Here is a 19,791-nt window from a genome sequence, read left to right as displayed (position 1 = left end):
TAAATAAATTACCTTTGTCGCCAGAAAAAGCGTGGAGTGGTTCTTCATTTTCCTTCTTGAAATCATTAAGTAGTAGATAATGAATTTTATTCTTCAACATTAGTTCTTATCCACAACAAAGATATGTCGTAGCACATATGTAAAATAATACTGATGACCCACTTTCGGAGAAGAATAAGCGAAGATATAGAGATCTGTATATTTCGATCACTTACTGTGATCCTCTTCGGCAGATATAAGTTACAAAGTACAGAACAATATGTATTTATAGTAAAGCAGTGAGGTAACATGAGGGGACGAGGCTCAGGTCAACACGCCCGGCACCAAGATGCGAGCATGCGTGCCGGGCGTGTTGACCTGAGCCTCGTCCCCTCATGTTACCTCACTGCTTTACTATAAATACATATTGTTCTGTACTTTGTAACTTATATCTGCCGAAGAGGATCACAGTAAGTGATCGAAATATACAGATCTCTATATCTTCGCTTATTCTTCTCCGAAAGTGGGTCATCAGTATTATTAGTTCTTATATTCAAGGTTACTGATTAGATTGTTGGCTAGCTGTAGCTCTTAGACACCGCTTTCGTGCGGGACTACCAAGTAGCATGATAGTTGGCGTATGTAACGGCAACGCTGGCCTGGTGGCCTATTGGCTCCTCCGGGTGACGACGCAATGTTTTATTTCTTATACAATTCCATCACATAATTTTAATCTTGCGCAGTTTAGGGACATGAGTCTATGATTCAGTGACAACTCGTTACTTCTACAATGTTTGCCATCCTACGGTACTACTCTTACTTTTAGTGAACACACACTGAATATTAAGACCATTTGCCCCCTGAATTATTTAAGTATCGAAATTGAGAAATCACCAGGCTCTGACCCTACAAAATCACTATCCTTAGCGAAAACAAATATGAAACTTTAACTCATTATTTCGGCACGAAATGACGCTTGCACTATTAGCTTGGAGATTCCATTCATAATCTTAAAAAATAGTTTTGGTTCATCCTTGAATTTATAAATGGTACATTTTTCAAAGTTCCTTTCCGCCTCTCTTCTGTTTTTGTGTAGACATCTCTAGCTAATTTGTTTACCTCATGAGCTCTAGTAGTTATTCTCTTCCTCCATTTACCCCAAACATTATCTGGTTTCTTTTCGTTATCTCACTGTTTTTAATGAAACAACATTTGTTCTCGGTACATATTTACTAACACCCAATCTCTAAAGGAAAGGAAATATTTCATATTTTTCTCAGTGCCCACAGTATTTATCAATGCCTTCGATTTGGCTTTCTTGAGTCCGACAAATTCGTCTTCCAGAAATTGGGTCTGCCATGCCGGTAAAACTCATTCTTTGGCTTTAGTACCCCCATCTTCCAGATAGATATTTCAGGGAACCGTGGCAAGTTTTGCTGAAACGTCATCTCCGTTTGCTAGTCATGCCTTTTGTCAACAGTTATCGTGTTTTCCATCGTAATATCTGACTCTATTTCCCCAGGAATCTTCATTACCATACGAGTATGCTTCCCATTCATCCCAATTAATTTCTTTGTAATTAAAGTCTCCCACGAGGACAATATCATCAATTCCTCCAATAGCATAGCGCGCGCGCGCATGTGTGCGTATGTGTGTATTTACCTAGTTGTATTTACAATCTGTCAATGTCTTTAATGAGATTCGGTGACCATAAGGAAACAGCATATTTCAAATGTGGACAAACTAACGATTTATATACCGGTAGCTTGTTAATGAGTGATGGATTTTTTAAGTCAAAAGATCGCGCAATCAGTCCTAGAATCTTATTTGCTTTCTCAGAGGCTGAAATACACTGCTTGGATGATTTGATATCGTTACTGATAACTACGCCGAAATCTTTTTCACTATCCACATTTGTTAACGAATTTCCAAATAACTTGTAATTGTACCTACTGTTATTTTTACCTATGTGCATTACCTTGCATTTACTTGTGCTTAAATTTCACTAGCCACTTTTCAGACCATTGCTGTAATTTATCTAAATCTTCTTGTATATCTAATTGGTTTAAGTGATCATTTGCCATTCCGCACAGTTTTGTATTATCAGCAAAATTTTGAAACAGTAGATTTTAGTCCGTGGTCTATATGATTTATCTATACTATGAATAGAAGTGGCCCAAGAACGGAACCTTGAGGAACTCCACTCGTAACATTTTTTTCCATCTAGAAGTTTTTCCATTTAAAACAACTCTCTGTTTTCGATCATTCAACCAATTACTAGTCCAACTTAATAGGCTACCACTTATTCCGTGTGAAGCTAATTTAGTAAGTAGTCTTTCGTGGGTGACGGTATCAAAAGCTTTTGCAAAGTCTAGATACATTATATCTATATTGTTTCATCAACTTGTCACAATGTCTCAGCATATATGTATATATATATATATATATATATATATATATATATATATATATATATATATATATATGAGAGAAATTCGCTGGGAACAACGACATCGATCCGATAATTTTTATGACAGTCGCATGCAGGATTAGAACCCACTGCTTTCGGCCACCCGTAAGATCACCCTCACAGAGCTCTGTGAAGGTGATCTTACGGATGGCCGAAAGCAGTTCATTCGAATCCTGCATGCAACTGTCATAAAAATTATATATATATCTATATATGTATATATATATATATGTATGTATATATATATCTGTATATATATATATACATCCAAACACAAGAGTGCGTCGTTAGTAGGCTGGCTAATAAGATAAGCGACTGATTAAGTTATCAGCTGATAAAGGCTTTCGGATATAAAATAGAGAATTCGACTAGGTCTTCTATTAGTCTGTTGCTTCTGCATTTCGTGAGGATATCTGGATATCTGCTGGCCAAGAAGCATAATATTTTGTTTAAAAGCTTGGGACGTTTTTCATAAGCGGTGAGTGTGGTGCATTGAAAGAAGATACACATGCGACCTCGTTCTTTATTTATCCGTGATTGTTACCAAACAACACAAGTGGGTACTATTGTATTATAAAGATTCAAATATAATATATCTGGTGCGTCATGAACCAAGTCTGGGTGCCCACAACATTACAACAAACAAAATCATTGTTAGAAAGACATCTCAAAGGCCGAAAACAATACGTCAAGACACGCATGTGATCGTAAATAGATCGGGTCCTGTACGAAATTTGAGCTCTCATCCGGGACCAACACATGATTCAAGACCATGGTGAATCACATACATACGCATGCATACCAATCCGCCTCAGACAGCAGACATTAATCTACTTAAAAAGGGAAAATGACTTTGGTTAATGAGATTAAACTTCTCACTGTCACAAAAGCAAACGATAACAGAATAATATTAGATGAATTAAAAAAGCAATATAGATTTGATATATCTAGACTTTATACAAGCTTCTGATACCGTCCCCCACGAAAGACTACTTACTAAATCAGCTTCACATGGAATAAGTGGTAGCCTATTAAGTTGGACTAGTGATTGGTTGAATGATCGAAAAATCAGTTGTTTTAAATGGAAAAACTTCTAGATGGAAAAATGTTACGAGTGGAGTTCTTCAAGGTTCCGTTCTTGGGCCACTCCTATTCATAGATGATATACACCATGGACTAAAATCTACTGTTTCTAAATTTGCTGATGATACAAAACTGTGCGGAATGGTAAATGATCACTTAAACCAATTAGATATGCAAGAAGATTCAGATAAATTAAAGCAATGGTCTGAAAAGTGGCTAATGAAATTTAAGCACAAGTAAATGCAAGGTAATGCACATAGGTAAAAATAACAGTAAGTACAATTACAAGTTATTTGGAAATCCGTTAACAAATGTGGATAGTGAAAAAGATCTCGGCGTAGTTATCAGTAACGATATCAAATCATCCAAGCAGTGTATTTCAGCCTCTGAGAAAGCAAATAAGATTCTAGGACTGATTGCACGATATTTTGACTTCAAAAGTCCATCACTCATTAACAAACTACCCGCATTTAAGTCATTAATTTGTCCTCATTTGAAATATGCTGTTTCCTTATGGTCACCGAATCTCATTAAAGACATTGACAGATTGGAAAAAATACAACGGCGAGCCACAAAACTAATTCCAAATATCAAAATTAATCATACGAAAATCGACTTAAACATATGAATCTGGTCTCCCTAAAAAAGCGTAGACTCAGAGGTGACTTGATACAGGTCTTTAAGATTCTAAAGGAAATTAACAACATCAAAAGTTTCACACTGAATAAGAATCCGACAAGAAACAATGGTCTCAAACTGTCAGGAAATAGATTTAATTTGGAAGTGGGTAGAAACAACTTCGCTAACCGTGTAGTTAATGAGTGGAATAAACTTCCTGCAGAGGCAGTGCAATGTAGTTCAGTTTGAAGCTTTTAGAATCATTTAGATAAACACCTAAGCAAGATGCTGTAATGATTATAATTTATTTTGTATTGTTTGTTTATTTGTTTTGTTATCATTTGTCTGTTTATTACTATTTGCTTGATTCTCATTTATTATTAGTTATATGTCAATGTATTATTATCTACTATTTACCTGTTTGTTTATTATTTAACTATACTTATGCATTTATCGTATTTATTATTATTTACATTATTATAATTTTCTATTTATTTATTTTTATTGATCATCATTATAATTTTTTCGCATCCGACCTAGTTATAGACCAAAAGGTCTACTGTCGGCATGCTCAGCCTTTGTGATCTTTTGTAATTTAGATTTAAGGTAATAAACAAGAACTGGATTACCAACAGAGTTGTTAACGAATAGAATAGACTTGGTAAAAATGTAGTGAGCACTGAAACTATCATTTATTTTAAGAGAAGGTTAGATAACTACGGATAGGGATGAAAGATGGAAGGGAAATGGAGTGCCTTGAAGTCTCTAGCACTCCTCCATATTTGTGTTCTTCATGAGTAAGGTACGTGATTTCAGTTAGAGGGAATAACACTCCCACAAAGTTTGACTTGCTTCTTACTAAAGAAGCAGCTCACTGAAATAGCTTAGCATTTTTGGAAAATGTGGCACAATAGCACGTGAATTTGAGTTGGCGTTAAGTGGGCTTCTCAGGCCTGAGGAAATTCTTTGAAGAAGCAGGCTGGGAGGAATTCATGAATACCAACGGAACTAAGAGGAAATGGGAAAATTTTCTTTGCATTTACACATAAGGTGCCAGGGAATAATGGAAGGAAAAGGCAAATACAAGACTGGTTTAATAATAAGTGCATGTTTTGTATACCGTAACGATAGCCACTACATTCATCTCCGAGGATATCGCGCCCATCGGGTGAAATCTACTTGAAGAGTTCAAGGAGAAATAAGAGGGCAGCTGCAGAAAGGAGGAATGAGGGAGGAGTCGATATACACCAAATTTCGGTACAAATAAGCAAAAAGTTTGTATGTATCGAAATGCGTTTTACACTTTACCTATTCACACGTATGTCTTTGTTTATCTGTGTCACTGTTACGATATGGAGCTGCCCAAGTGTCGCTACTTGTTACGTTACGGGGCCTATGGTCAGCTCACCTCTAGTACTCTTTCTCAAACGGAGTTATCCGGTCTGTAATCGTCAATTTACTCTAAGACTAGAGGTAGAGTAACAAATAATGAAAAGATTCCAGATATATATAAATAGAAAACAGACATTATTAATACATAAGAAAATGGGGTATCCGTGGGTCAAATGAACCAAAAACAAGGATAATACACAAGATAATGCATAAGATATTAACAATTAGAATGAGACCCTAATAGAAAAAATTGATTATGTGGGTGATCACATCGAAACAAAGTCTTCTCTTGAGTCCAGCCTAACCAGAGGTCTTGTCAAGAAAGCGGATTAGTACGAAAAGGTGAAGGGAATCCGTGCGGTTATTTAGAAGTCGACATGAAATGGTGTACTTCATCAAGGGGTTTAGAACTAACGCCGAGTAGGGGGGGGGAGGGTTTAGTCACGGAAATCCGGCTCTGACTTCACAGTCAATCGGTCGTCTCTCGGTCGAAGTCGGTTGCGAGCCAACTAGAAGTGTATAAAAAGGTACTTAGGGCTCACTACCATGGAAGAAGCCGACGCTTGACGACAGTCAATCTGCCTTTCTTTCGGTCGACTACGTATTCGAGTGCTTACGTGACTTTTGACATGTGAAGAATACAGAGCACATTTCTTAATTTTGATAAACATAATATGTGAAGTTGATTACATACTGGATTGCACATTGCATTAATGGTGCAGTTTGCACTTACACATGAACATACATAGTACATGATGACAAATACATCATAAGTTAGAATGATAAGCATGGGTAAAACATAAAGAAAAGGAAAAGTATTCATAAAAATAATAACGTAATAATAATATATATATATATATGTATATATATATATATATATATGTATATATATATATATATATATATATATATACATTTCATCTAATCTACAATTAATGCTTTATGCAGCAAATAACATTGATTGTTCTATATATTTATGTGACGAGTTAAACACCATATGAGGACGGAGCCTTTATTTGTACGACGTTTCGCTTATTACAGCTGTTTCAAGTACAAGTTGAGATACATATGCTTGAGATTAAATAAGGGGAAAGGAGGGAACGAGGAGAGAAAAGAAGTAGGGGGAATGGAAGAGGAGGAGGACGTTGAGAATGGTGGCCAAAACCTTTCCCAGTGTTCAATCCTTGTCTCCTCCTCCTCCTACTCCTCTCCTCCTCCTCCTCCTCCTCCTCCTCCTCCTTCCCCCCTACTTCTTTTCTCTCCCCGTTCCCTCCTTTCCCCTTATTTAATCTCAAGCATATGTATCACAACTTGTATTTGAAAAAGCTGTAATAAGCGAAACGTCGTACAAATAAAGGCTCCGTCCTCATATGGTATTTGACTCGTCAGTCTTGTCGACAACTGCTATTTTCATGAAAATATACTTATGTATTCATCAGTACATTTATTCATTCATCCACCTTTTCCTCCACTCGTTTTTTTTTCTTCTATATATTGCCCTTTATTTTATTCTTAGATTAACCAGACTAAAAGACAACCTGGACCCTCTATTCAAGGTGCCATGACTTGGCTAATTGTGGTGCAGCTCCTTCTGCTGCAGATGAACTTCCTCTCTGGACAGAGGAACGGAACAGCTTTAACAGAAGGTAACCCCACTAACAGCTTCAGGGGCAGCAGCAGCCCTCTTAAGGCCCAGGAGCCCCAGTCTCACAATGTGACATTTGACCAAAGCCGTCCTCCTCTACATAAGATCGAGGAAGCTACCAAGCAAGTCGCCGCAGAGGGAGCCCGGGGCATATTTACACCGTGTCGCAGCCTCTCACCCCCGGAGAATGAAACGCTTTTTCCCGTCCTCGTGAAGGGAAACGATTACTTGGACCTTGAACGTAAGTACAAGAGGATTCGGTTGATTTGTACAAGGTTCTTCTTAATGTCGCCGTTTCCTGTCTTCTGCCTTCTCAAAGAATAAACACACACACACATTATATATATATATATATATATATATATATATATATATGTATACATAAAATATATATATATATATACATTATATACACATATATATATATATATGACCCACCCACTTGTCAAGTTTTCTTTCCCTTCCTAGCCGCGGGTCCAGTGTCAACTGCTTGCAAGATGTATACAGAACCGTCTTTTAATGGCACTGTATTCTTACTGCTATCTTTATTGTTCTAATTGTAGATCTTACTACCAGATGATGTATATAATCTTTCCAACAAAGCTTGACAGCCTAATATAATGTAACTCGGAAATTGACCATTTGTTTCTTCCTTTCTTTTCTATGATCTTCCAACTTGACGAATCGGCACTTGCTCCCTCTGCATGCTTTATTTTTGATGGACTGGCCGGAGCATGGCCAAATAAAATAACGTTGCTGTCACCAATATAATCATTTGGAAGGCGATGCTGTCACTCACATATGGTTTGGTCAGTGAAAGGGTGCAAAACATGTACAGAAAAAGGAAGACTATGAGTTTGTGTACTGCATACCATGTAATAGTTGACGAAACAAGGATTATTGAAGACCTTAATGTTGACGTTTTGAAAATGAACCGATGGGGCTCTTAGAGCTGACGTTGACATAAGAGCACAATCTTGGACATCTGGCCTCAAAGTTCGGTGTCTTCCTAGCTACATAATGACTGTGCCTTTCAAGAACCTCTTCGCACCAAGACTTTCAACATCCACGTTTCATTTCAGTAACGTTGACCTCTGTGATTTGTGAATTCATCCCAGGGTTGGAATTCGTAGGTCCTGCTATCCATGTTTTCAAGAAATTGGCCTCTTTTTTCAAAGGTCAGACATCTACCACCGTAGAGGCCGACTACTGGGAGCTTCTCAAAAGTAGGTGCATTTTTTTTTTTTTTTTTTTTTTTACGTTTGCTTAAAAGCTTTACTAAGTCACTGGTTCCTGCATAATTACTGTTTTTATCCACCCACTTGCATACTAACGATTACTCTTCTGGCCCGTGATTACAGACCAAGTGGAGTACATGATAGAAAGCTCCATTGACGAGAGTATACTTTCCGCCACTAACAACGCCATAAGTAGGATGCAGGAAGACATGGATCTCTTCCTTGAAAACTCTCAGCCGACGAAGACGTGGTCTACTCTAGCAATTGCCTTGATGATGGACGCTACATTAAATGATATCCTGTAAGGGTGCAAAAATATCGTGCCAGGTGCTAAGAATTGTGATTATCAAACTTCGAAAAATCTTCTAGATTGTTGTCTTACGGGTTTCTGTAGCCAAGGACAAACTATTGTAACAACATGGCAATGCCATTGGGCCACACCTCCAAGGAGCCCCCATAGGCCTTGTTCTCTTGAGATCAAGGCGTATATCTGAAACAGAATAAATGGAGTTCTGTAGTTCCTCAATAGATGCGACATACAATCAATAGATGCGATAAACAAAAAGAGAGTGTGTGTGTGTGTGTGTGTGTGTGTGTGTGTGTGTGTGTGTGTGTGTGTGTGTGTGTGTGTGTGTGTGTGTGTGTGTGTGTGTGTGTGTGTGTGTGTGTGTGTGTGTGTGTGTGTGTGTGTGTGTGTGTGTGTGTGTGTGTGTGTGTGTGTGTGTGTGTGTGTGTGTGTATTCTTCTACCATGGTGTATGAACTTGAGAAGTGATGGTTTATGCTAAACTTGACTTTATATTTGACCAGTGCTCGCCACAGGACACTCGTTGTTTTGCATGACTTCGATGTAATTATTGACATCTATAGAATTGGTATGGCGATGCCGCAGGTATAACAAGAGTAAGTACTCGTTGGATGGTCATACAAAGCTGCAGAGCTACATGGCCTACTGGAGTGCTGAGTTCTTTGGGACCCATCGTAGACTTGTGGTTACAACATTCAGGCTACGTGTCCATTCCAAGGAAATCCTGAGATGTAATCCACCAGGATTTCATCTGAAGAAGCTCAGGGATGCTCACGCTCAAGAGTATCCGGTAGTATTTTCCACCTTTGAAGATCTTGAAGAGCTGTGGAATATCTTCAAACTCTAGAAGATACCGAGGAATGCAATGGAGACCGTCCAAGGTCGAGTAGTGTGGCGTCCTGTGAGACACTAATAATATAGACGATTTGCGTTGCCAGTTTGGCTGATACGGTGGACTTGAGCTCTCTTGAGGAAAAGATAATTATGTCAGGGGAATCACTGAGAATTTCGAGGCCTATTTCAATACAAACGACATCAGAACTGCTTGTCGAATCCTAAAGAAACTTAGACTCAGGTAAACACTACCCGAACAGCTGATGGGCAAATAACGTCATTAATGATGGATGTAGAGCTGTTTGGGTACTTTGAACAGCTATTCATAGCTGACTCCCCGAATCCTCTGGTTGGTGTCTGGGTAACGGTTGCTAATCTACCGATAGATGGAACTCCTCAGTCTAAGTGAGGTTACAGAAGTTGTAAATTGGAGGGTGAAAAAGAAAACTGGGATCTGGATTGTCGGTGTGGAGTTGCCGAAACCTGGAGGTGGGGCCATGATCTGTGAGTCTGCCGTTTGGCCTTCCTGTACCATCACAGGATTCTCAGTATGAATTTATATTAATTTACTCTAACCTTGATCATTCAGCTTCATGATCTTACAAGTTCTCTTGGAAACCCCTTTCTTCGCAAAACATTGGTTGGTTAGACATGTCCCTAGGATTTCGAACAGATTTAGGAAGGTCAAATGAACATTGTGGATAGTACAGTATATATTTCGGTCAATTTTTTTTTTTTTTTCGAAATGGATAAAGGAAAAACGGGAAAAAAATAAGAATAGATATAATTTTCCCGTGCGCCGACCTGCAGTGCAGATAAATCCGTAAAAAATAAGCAGGTCAGATTATAATTGTTCTTTTTTCCAGTTCTGACTACTATGGTGTAACTCACAAAGAGAAGTCACTTTTGCATTACATGGATATGGCCACCACTAGGATAGTTCTTTGGCAAACGACAGCCCTCCGTTATATTGCAGAATTAGGACTTTACGGGCAGGTAAGTCGGTTTCCATGCACAGTTAAGGTGAATCTGTCATAAGTGTTTGGTAGCATGGTTCAGGATAGGATATTCTAATTTTAATAGAGTCAACTTATATGTAACCTAAACCCATGCAGAAATACATGTACACACACATACATGCATAGTGCATACTCGTACATACATACATACATACAGTTTATATTAATTACACTATCAAATACACTAAATCACTTTCTAAATATTTCCCCTAAAGGACGCCATGTGCCAATCCTCTTTTTTTTTTTTTTTTTTTTTTTTTTTTTTAATCGTCGAGAGCTGCGGCGTTCGCCCATTGCCTACGACGGCCAAATGCAAAATGTGCATGCGTGAGCGCGCGCGTGTTTGTATCTGTGTGCACTCTTAGTACAAAAGAGTTAAACGTTACACGTTATATAGAATAAAGCACATATATATTCACACTTCACAGATTTGTCTATCAATCACTGATCGAGTTATTTATCATACCACCTTTTGATGAGAAGAATAGGGCATGAGGACAAGACGTTGAGGCAAGAGCAAACTATTAAGACAGGCGAGGAGACGAGGAAGAAGTACTACGGAAGGTTTAGGAGTAAATTAATGTTAAGGGTCACTGATCCACATAAACCCTAATTCTTCCCTCGCCCGATGTGACCTGTCATTAACTTACAGGGAAGTTCGAGCAGTGTGTGTGACATCGTCTTGAAGTGGCGTAACGCTTACGAATTCGAGACGGAGCGCATCAAGCAGGACATCATGCCTGCCATGGATACGTGGAGGAAGACATGGAAATCCAAAGTAAATGGAGATTCACCTTTCATATTCTTGTAAATTGAAAATTAAAGAACTTATGTCTGTAACTAGTCCATTGGAGAATCCGGCGAAGGCTATTAGGTAGAGATCCTAATGACTCTTCCTCCCCTCACTCACAGATGCAACTCTCTTGTCGTGTAAAATGTGACGACTATTTCGGATGGGGTTGGAATAAATACATCGACTGCTACGTTAGAGATGGGTAATGTAGTTTCATGGAGCCACTTTTTGGGTTATCTTATATAATCTACTTATTCTATAATATCCTTTTATTTACTTATCTATTTATCTAGTCGTCTATTTTTTTTTTTTTTTTTTTTTTTTTTACCTAATTTTTGTTGATCTAGTTTGTTATTCTTAAGCACCAGGAAGGGAGAGCATGATCTTTCTTCACGTTCTTTATGCACATCTCGATGTTCACGCATAATCAGAAGAATCTAGGCCAGGCTTAGTACTAGTACTGTGGCTTCTTCACGCATAAATATTTCGCAACACTACTTTGCTTTATCCACTCCTAATGCCACCAAAGACACAAACCAAATCCAGTAATTGAAGAAAATAAAGACTTTACCAGCGACCTTCAATACAGGATTGTTTTATTGTAGGTTCAGGACCAAGCTCTAATTGGGGTAGGTCCACATGTAAGGACTAAACACTCACATTCAAATTACAGACATTATGCTTGAAGCCTTCTTGAGATAGTTTGATATCAAGTACTACCATTTGTTCCCAATTGATACAAATTACGATAGCATTTGGATGGTTTCCATTCATGTCATACAAGAGTGACACAGGCAGATAATGACAAAGTTCTGTAGGGTGTCAGAGAAAGTTGAAAGCAAATATAAATAAAAGTAAAGTGATGAGATGCACAAGGGGTGATGGTGGCAGTGGGCTGGAGTGGTAGTGGATCTTAAAGGAGAGAGGCTAAAGGAAGGAGAGTTTTAAGTATTTAGGGTCACACGTAGCAAGAAATTGAGAAGTGGGGTGAACCGTAGAGTGAGAGAAACAAATAAATGTCCTGGGGAAATGGAAATTGCCATGATGAATAGGTATCTGGGGATGGATACAAAGAGAAAACGGTATGAATGGGTGACTGCGCCTAAGAGGGGGTTTACACGGTTCGTCGAACGCGGTTCGACAGACACGTATTTAAAGTGATGTGTGAACGGGGTATTTGGTTGTCGAACACGTTGGTTAAACCCCAAATACCCCGTTCACACGTTCAAACATCACTTTAAAAACGTGTCTGTCGAACCGCGAGTTTCTTTCAGACCCGCCCTTCGGTTAAAGAAAACCGCCCGTCATGAGCTAAGATGAAATCTATACATTGTGTCATTGTGTGGGCGGGGATTTCTACTCATCTACAAGAGCTTATGTTCAATTTGTACAAACCTGCCTTTACAGGTGCGTGAGGTAAACACTATAAGGAGTACGGGTCAAGGATCATCCTAGACTTCATAAATAAACTACGATGGACTAAGTTCTTGTGAATAACCTAACTATATTTTCGCTTCCAGGTACAACGGGCATAACTATCCGACTTCACACAACTCGTGCAATCACCATGTAAGTGGAAATAAGTTTATTGTGTTGGAACTGGAAATGGTTGTCAAGCAACAACCACGCATGTATTAGTCTTAAACAGTATTTTCATATTCAAGATTCGACAGCCTTTACAACTCAAAATAATAAAAAAAAATTCGATACAGCTACGAGCATTGCAATACGTTAACTATAAGATAACAGATGTAGAACTCTTCACAATAAAAGTCAATGGTACTGTCAACGGGAGTAATTTTTGGAAAGAATGAACATACTATTACCCATGTAAACGGCCCTATTGTTCCATACTCTAGCCGATCGTAACCTATGTCATTACTGCCCCTGCTTTCGTTGACTTCTATCTTGACCGACCCGACCCGTTTGTATACTAACCCATGCGGGTACTGACCCAGAGCAATTACTTGTCTTCCAATTGCTGATTTCTGTCTCAACCGACCAGTCCGCATGATGACCGACCCATGCAAATATCAATCTATGACCGTACTAACGCGTTATCTATTCTCCACCCAGACTTGTGGGAGCCACGTCTGCGACCAGTTTTGTTCAGAGATGGTGTCCGAACAACAAGCTAAAGCTGATGCTACATACCGCGACATTATGATAGTTCCAGATACTTTTATGAAGAATATGGAGCAGGTGAGACCTACATCTTTCTTCTCCCTTCCTTCCTCTCCCTTGCATCTAATCCCATACTCGCTTCACCGTCCACATCTGCGATGCACCCTTACCTTCGACTTTTCTCCCTCATTTAGTTTTTGTCTTTCCTCTATCGCTACTCTTTTCTTTATCCTCATAACGCCCCTTCTCCCATCCCTCAGTCCCAATTCATTTTTATTTTTATATGCATCTTATCACCTACCCTACCCTATTTCTCCCTCTTTGCAGCTCTGGAAGAGGGTTCAATAAACATGGAATCTCCCTCTTCTAAAATACAGTAAACCCTCGATATGAGGACAGGGGTCTGTCTGTCGTTATATCCGAAGATCCGTTATAACCGAGGATCTGTTATATCCGATGGAAATACCGGACAGATCCGTTATATCCCGAAGTGTGTCCGGTATTAGAAATTACAGTACCCTACTACAAGGACTTCTAATGTATTAGGTCTTTCGAAAGCTTCCCGTTATCATTAGGCCCCTGATAGTTCATATATCCATATGGATTTTACAAAAGGTATTAACGATCCACCATGTCATAATCATTGATTCTTTTTCTTATATATGATATACATAGGGCACGAGTGCGAGTTTGTCAGCTTAGCCTGTATGATTCAATACAGGATCGACCTATCCTATGAGAAACAATACTGCTTATGTTCTTTATTACATTCACTAAACTGGCTCGATACAGCTGTATGTATTGCGGGAAGTACAATACAATATATAGCCATTTCAAAATTGTTATAGATGTGCATGTTATCTGAAACTAGTATAATTAGTTAAATCATGACTGGTAAAAGGATGCAAGTTAGACACGGCTTCTCATGTATGACGGTGAGATATAGGGCACTAAAGACAAGCAGTCTGTGGTGAGGTATTGACGTTATGTTGTATCAGATGTTCGTACTTGTTATAATGTCTGTCAAGATGTCTGGAATGCAGTATATTTTTAGTTGGTTAAGTGGTCGGATCTTTACAATGTGGTAAGGGTATTCAAGGGTTCTGTAGTCGCTCCATCTTGAGTCCGTGATGAAACGAAGGGCAACGTTCTGAATTTTCTGGTGAAAGTTATTCTTTGTGAAGTATGGCATTGGTCTGACCAGCGCTAGGCGCGGTCGACGTTTTGTGGCCAGTGTTGTGGACTTCAAGCACCTCAGCTTGGCCAGCACAGCCTTGGCCCTCGCTCTTTGAATGTTAAAATGTAGAGTCCAATTCAGGCTACTGTCCAGCGTGTTTCTCGGCACACTGGCATAATCTTTTACTAGGATGTTCGTGCTCTTCTTTTCAAGAGGAGCTTCCGTAATTGTTCTGTTGGTTTTGCTGCAGTGGAAGTAGGCAAATTTGCACTCTGAAGCACTGTTTAAAAGAAAAACAAGCTACTTGTGTTCCCATACGTGTGCCCCGTAAAATATATTTTGCATTCAATATACAGTACCCCTTCTTTGTTTTAAGTCAATTTATGTGATTGGTGTCATTACGAGACAGGAAAACCCTGGTTGCAAGAGTAGGCTGATTCTAGAAGGTCGTTTGTCTATTCGGGCAAGCATAGTGTTTTACGGAAGTCCAGCCTTAATTACAAAAGGTCGAGATAAGCAACCCCACCACTTCACTCTTGTTGTCCTGTCATCCAGTAGTTGCAGAACACTCTTGTGAGTGACTGGGTAAAATCGAAATTGCGGTACGATTCATACATAAGTTCTTCATGGCAGAAACTACTGAATGCCAACTCCACAACCTCAGAGCTTTTTTTTTTTTTCACCACTGTGTGGTCAATGAGATCACATCCGTTGGACTGGCCGTTGCTATCTACTGTGCTGCTGTATGGAATTACACTCAGCAGTGTACCCTAGGTGAGTTGGCTCCTGGCACCGGCACATGCTTGGGACGGGTCTACAACAGAACGTCGAAAGACAGAATGTCGAATGGTCAAAATGTCGACACGACTGACGGTCGAATGCGACATAATGTCGAAATATGCATTTCACTAATTATTCGGTCATGTGTGCCTTTTATATTAGTGGTATTTGACTAATCATGACTAAAAGAGGTTGTTTGAAGATGGATGTTGTTTTAAAGAAAATCAAACTCGGTAATAAAGACCGATATTTCCCAAAACACTCGACCCAACATGGCCGCCCGGCATGGTTTTCTTCTTTAACAATGAAGATAAAACAACTTAAACAACAGTCACTTACACCAATTCAATTACAATTAAATTAATTAAAAGACTATTAATGAAACCACAGTGAACTGCGATTGCCTTATTGCAGTTGATAATGAAATCACACAAAACAATGTTTAATTTTTATTTCTATGTACACTGTACTATCGAAGACACATCAATGATTGAACGAAAACACACCAATGATTGAATGATTGTCTTATTACAGTTGGTGATGAAAAAAAAAGTTTTATGTTTATTTGATAATATATTTTATATGTAAACTTCTTTTCACATTTATTTATACATAGATTCAAATATACAAGTATTGGTCCAAATGGATGTTATACATATCAGGAAAAATCAATATGCAATATTAAAAGTTAGACCTTTAACATATTCCTGAATGGATCGGTCCTCATACTGAGAAACAATGCGCGATATCCGTTTATTCGTTGATCTAACTGACTTCCTTGGTTTAGATGGCTCATGTCCAGCAATGAGTTGTGAGAGAACAGTTTCTGTGTGGGCTTGTTCATCTTGTAGACGAAGTATAAACTCGTAGATACTTGGGTGAGCCTTGCCAACGACTACTTGAAAGCGCCGATGCCATCCTTCAAGGTGGTTTGTCGTTCTCGGTTCTTCCTGGATTACACGGTAATAGACACTCCATACCTCCGGTGGAAAACTTGGCTTTGTCCATGATCCACGACGCAGAGAAATGGCGAGGCTGGATGTACTGGCGTTCGTTGACTGGTATTGATAGTATCCGATGTATGTTTCTCTGATGTAATTTACGAAAGGGTCACATTCAGGCGGCATATCTGAAATAAGTTCATGAAAGGCTCTTGAGATGTCGGAAGGGGGAACAAAAGCCAGAGCAGTGAGCTGTTTAAGTCTCTGTGCAAAACCGCTGTCGTTCACGTACATTTCACGCAAACCCAAATCCACAACCTTTCTCCAGTGCGCTTGAGCAAAGTGAAAGAAACAGGCCTCGACCTTCTGCACAGACAGGATATCCTTTGCAGCTTCCATCGCAGCACGTTCAAAGTCACTTCTGTAAATATTGACTCTGAGATCCAGACCGCGTTGTGATGCAGCTTCTTGGATGGCTGAGAAGATACGACAATAAGCGTCTTTGGTTTTCTTGGTTGTCAACACGAAAAGGAGAGGCAGCATTTGCCCCATCACTGGTGCATGCAGGGTGTAGAGTTGATAAAACAATCCCGGGGAGACGTCAAAAGTGCCATCGCCGTACCATACCGAAGAGTTTGATAAATGTCTCAGGTTGTTGTTTGAACAAAACACTATGATCCGCTCATTGTCGCCAAAACTGATATCAGCCACGATCCAAGGGTCCCCTTGTTTTGTCTTGATGTAAGGATCAGGTAGGGTAAGGTCTGTAACACTACGAGGTAAGCCCGGCTGGTTTTTACGACGCTACCTCTGAATCATCCTTTTAATGCTCGACTCTTCCGGAAGATATCAACGAACCTCTTCTGGAAGATGGCTGGAGAGTTCTTGGTATATCCGCGACGTCCCTTCCAAAGTTTCTTTGGCGATGCGCCTAATCCTGGACATCGATTGCTGGACCTCAACCCTAGCAGGATTTTGCCCATGTATATTGTGAGCTTTAGTGGTTACTATCACATCATCAACAGTTACAGCTTTTCCTGAACAGGCACGGTCCTCGCAGCGCAAGTATATTCTTTCCTTAACACACTTGTTTTTGGTGTAAAGAAAACCTTCGTATGCAAGTTTTTTTCCTGCTTTTTGAGCAACGACAAATTCTGCCATGTTTTCTTTGTATTGTATTCGAATGAATGTAGTACAAGAATTGATTTTGAAATTAGAATATTCACTTTATGTACAGTCAAGAAAGTAAATTAGGAAAGGTCACCAAGTTTTTTGGGGAATATTATGTACACTTAATTAGGAAAAGGCAACAAGTTTTTTGGTGGATATTTTATGTACACTTAATTAGGAAAAGGCAACAAGTTTTTTGGTGGATATTTTATGTACACTTAATTAGGAAAAGGCAACAAGTTTTTTGGTGGATATTTCAGTTGTTGAGCGTGAACACAGGTTAGCACTTTTCGGTGAGTTTATGTACATATTCACGTGATATCTGAAATTTCGACATTTTGTCTCAGTCGACATTCTGTCGTTTCGACATTCTGTCTTTCGACATTGTATCGTGCACCGGCTTGGGACCTTCCGGAAGACTTAACTGTCTTATGTGAAGAGGATCGAGAGCTGGGAATTTGGGAATATGGGCCCCTTTGCTGGGAGTAGAGGTTTTAGTCTTGGAAAGCCTGGGTTTTGAGCAAAACTGCCTGAGGTTGGAATCCTACACAGCCTTCTTAATGACACTAGGAGGAAGAGGGTGCTAAAAGAAATTAGAAGTAATAGCATTGGCCATACCAGAAAGGATGGTTTGGTCTACAGGGAATTGAGTCAAGGGTGTGGGGTGGGACAGCGGTGTCAGAGACCCAGATGCATTAGTGCCGCTGTAATTACTTCCAAAACTTACTATTTGTCCTTGAAAATGGGTAAGACAGTTTACACAGTGTTCAATGCAAGTACATGGGATCTTCGTAATTGGTCACACACTGTGCTATCAGACAGGCATTAGACTGTAAAGGCGGATTCCCTCTCATGGGTCCCGCCGATGACAGAGGCGATCAAGTCGGGAGTACAAAGTCTTTCTGCTGAGTCTACTTTGGCTTGAGTCTCTGGGCCTGGGAACTTTGAGAGCACAAGAGGAATTTGGATTGGAAAGATGGAGCTGAATGGCTATTGACTCATAAGAGTTCGTCTTACCTTTTAATTTTTACATTTTTGTCCACCTGGGTGCCCAACACACTCTCATAACTGGCGAAAAATCAACAGGGGAACCGGTTGAGTGGTGCGCTATTTATAAACGTGAATTGGAAACATATTTGTGTGCCATGGACTATCGACGAACGTTTTCTCATGAGTTACCTTCAGTCGTAGTACAATATCAATGTAACTTTCTGTGGAACAATGAATTTACTCATGTTTTCCTTCAGTGTTTGAGTACCATCCACCATGCCTTTGTATTACGTCAGTTCGGACCTTTTCAGTTTAGATGGGAGTTTCCTAGGTGGAATAACGTTGTCAAACAGCAGATAAAATATATCCTGTAATAATGTGAATCTTTGATTACCAGGTGACAGAAATTACGCGTGGCAGCAACTAATATCAACCTTTCCTCCCGCAGGTTCCTTCTTCCAAGATGTTCGACTACGTGCGCGGGTGCTCTGTAGGTCCCGAAAACCCTGACAGTGGGAACTCGGGACACAAAGTCAGCAACAGCCAAGGCGTTCTTCTTGTGTCCCTTTTGGCTGCATTGGCGTTTGGCCTGCGGTTGCCACTCCTTCAGTAGTCTTGGAGGACGAATTATCTTGCTGCATCCAGTCCTCCTGGGTCCAGGTTTCTTTACCCGAATTCAAAGGTGATGAGTTATTCTGTTGCGTGCCTATTGGATTCATCTAATCATCGATGTCGTTGGAGCATTCTGATGACTTCATTATTTGTTTACATGCAAATGTTTGTTCAAACTATGCATTACCTCCAGTTTAGTTTTGTGATTCAATGTCCACTGCAGATTAATTAGGACATAAGAATGATCTTGAGGCACACTTAGTAAATATTACATTTGTAATGTCACTATGTTTGCTACATGAATGATTAATAAATGCACCAATAAAAAAGTGTATGTGGTATTTTGCACTCTTTCTTCCTTTTGCACCTCCTTACCTTTTGTCCTTTTCCTCTTTCTCCATCTATCCTACACTCTCAACTTACCTTCCACCAAAAAATATCTGATATTCCCCCGCTCTCTCCCCTAAGAATATACACATCCAAAAATCTTCCTACTTTTATCCTGGTTATCACTGTATAGTCCATTAATGCCTTATCAACCACCCTTCCATCCACCACCCTCTCTCATGTGTACTTATGTTTGACTTTCTTTCTAAACACTGTGTTGGCTATCATCAAAT

At 39.4% G+C, this 19,791-nt stretch overlaps 2 protein-coding genes across 3 annotated transcripts in view; both read left to right on the top strand.

Annotated features, from left to right (window-relative positions):
- Positions 1-18, top strand: part of LOC143027475 (uncharacterized) — a 1,544-nt gene extending 1,526 nt beyond the window's left edge. The window contains exon 3 of the mRNA XM_076188761.1: positions 1-18. This exon is cut by the window's left edge and continues 298 nt beyond it. The gene's annotated coding sequence lies outside the window, so the exon portion shown is untranslated.
- Positions 19-2,780: 2,762 nt separating this feature from the next.
- Positions 2,781-19,505, top strand: LOC143027699 (uncharacterized). Of its 2 annotated transcripts, none has more exons than XM_076189154.1 (10): positions 2,781-2,927; positions 7,099-7,428; positions 8,270-8,413; positions 8,549-8,726; positions 10,432-10,561; positions 11,237-11,362; positions 11,497-11,579; positions 12,898-12,946; positions 13,454-13,579; positions 19,008-19,505. In XM_076189154.1, the coding sequence occupies exons 2-10, from the start codon at positions 7,104-7,106 to the stop codon at positions 19,170-19,172; spliced, it is 1,326 nt and encodes a 441-aa protein (XP_076045269.1). In that variant the 5' UTR covers positions 2,781-2,927; positions 7,099-7,103; the 3' UTR covers positions 19,173-19,505. The 2 variants fall into 2 exon arrangements, with proteins under 2 accessions (XP_076045269.1, XP_076045270.1); XM_076189155.1 differs by having other exon boundaries at positions 2,791-2,927; positions 7,059-7,428.
- Positions 19,506-19,791: the final 286 nt, after the last annotated feature.

Source organism: Oratosquilla oratoria, chromosome 8, assembly GCF_046742065.1.
Source record: "Oratosquilla oratoria isolate Oo_2021 chromosome 8, ASM4674206v1, whole genome shotgun sequence".
Taxonomy (NCBI): domain Eukaryota; kingdom Metazoa; phylum Arthropoda; class Malacostraca; order Stomatopoda; family Squillidae; genus Oratosquilla; species Oratosquilla oratoria.
The sequence above is the reverse complement of the archived record's forward strand: the minus strand, read 5'-3'. Positions and strand labels throughout refer to the sequence as shown.

Coding starts and splice junctions, on each gene's coding strand:
- LOC143027699 (XM_076189154.1), top strand. CDS start 7,104: ATGACTTGGCTAATTGTGGTGCAGCTCCTTCTGCTGCAGATGAACTTC. Junction 8,727..10,431: donor GCTACATTAAATGATATCCT/GTAAGGGTGCAA, acceptor TCTTTTTTCCAG/TTCTGACTACTATGGTGTAA. Junction 10,562..11,236: donor AATTAGGACTTTACGGGCAG/GTAAGTCGGTTT, acceptor ATTAACTTACAG/GGAAGTTCGAGCAGTGTGTG.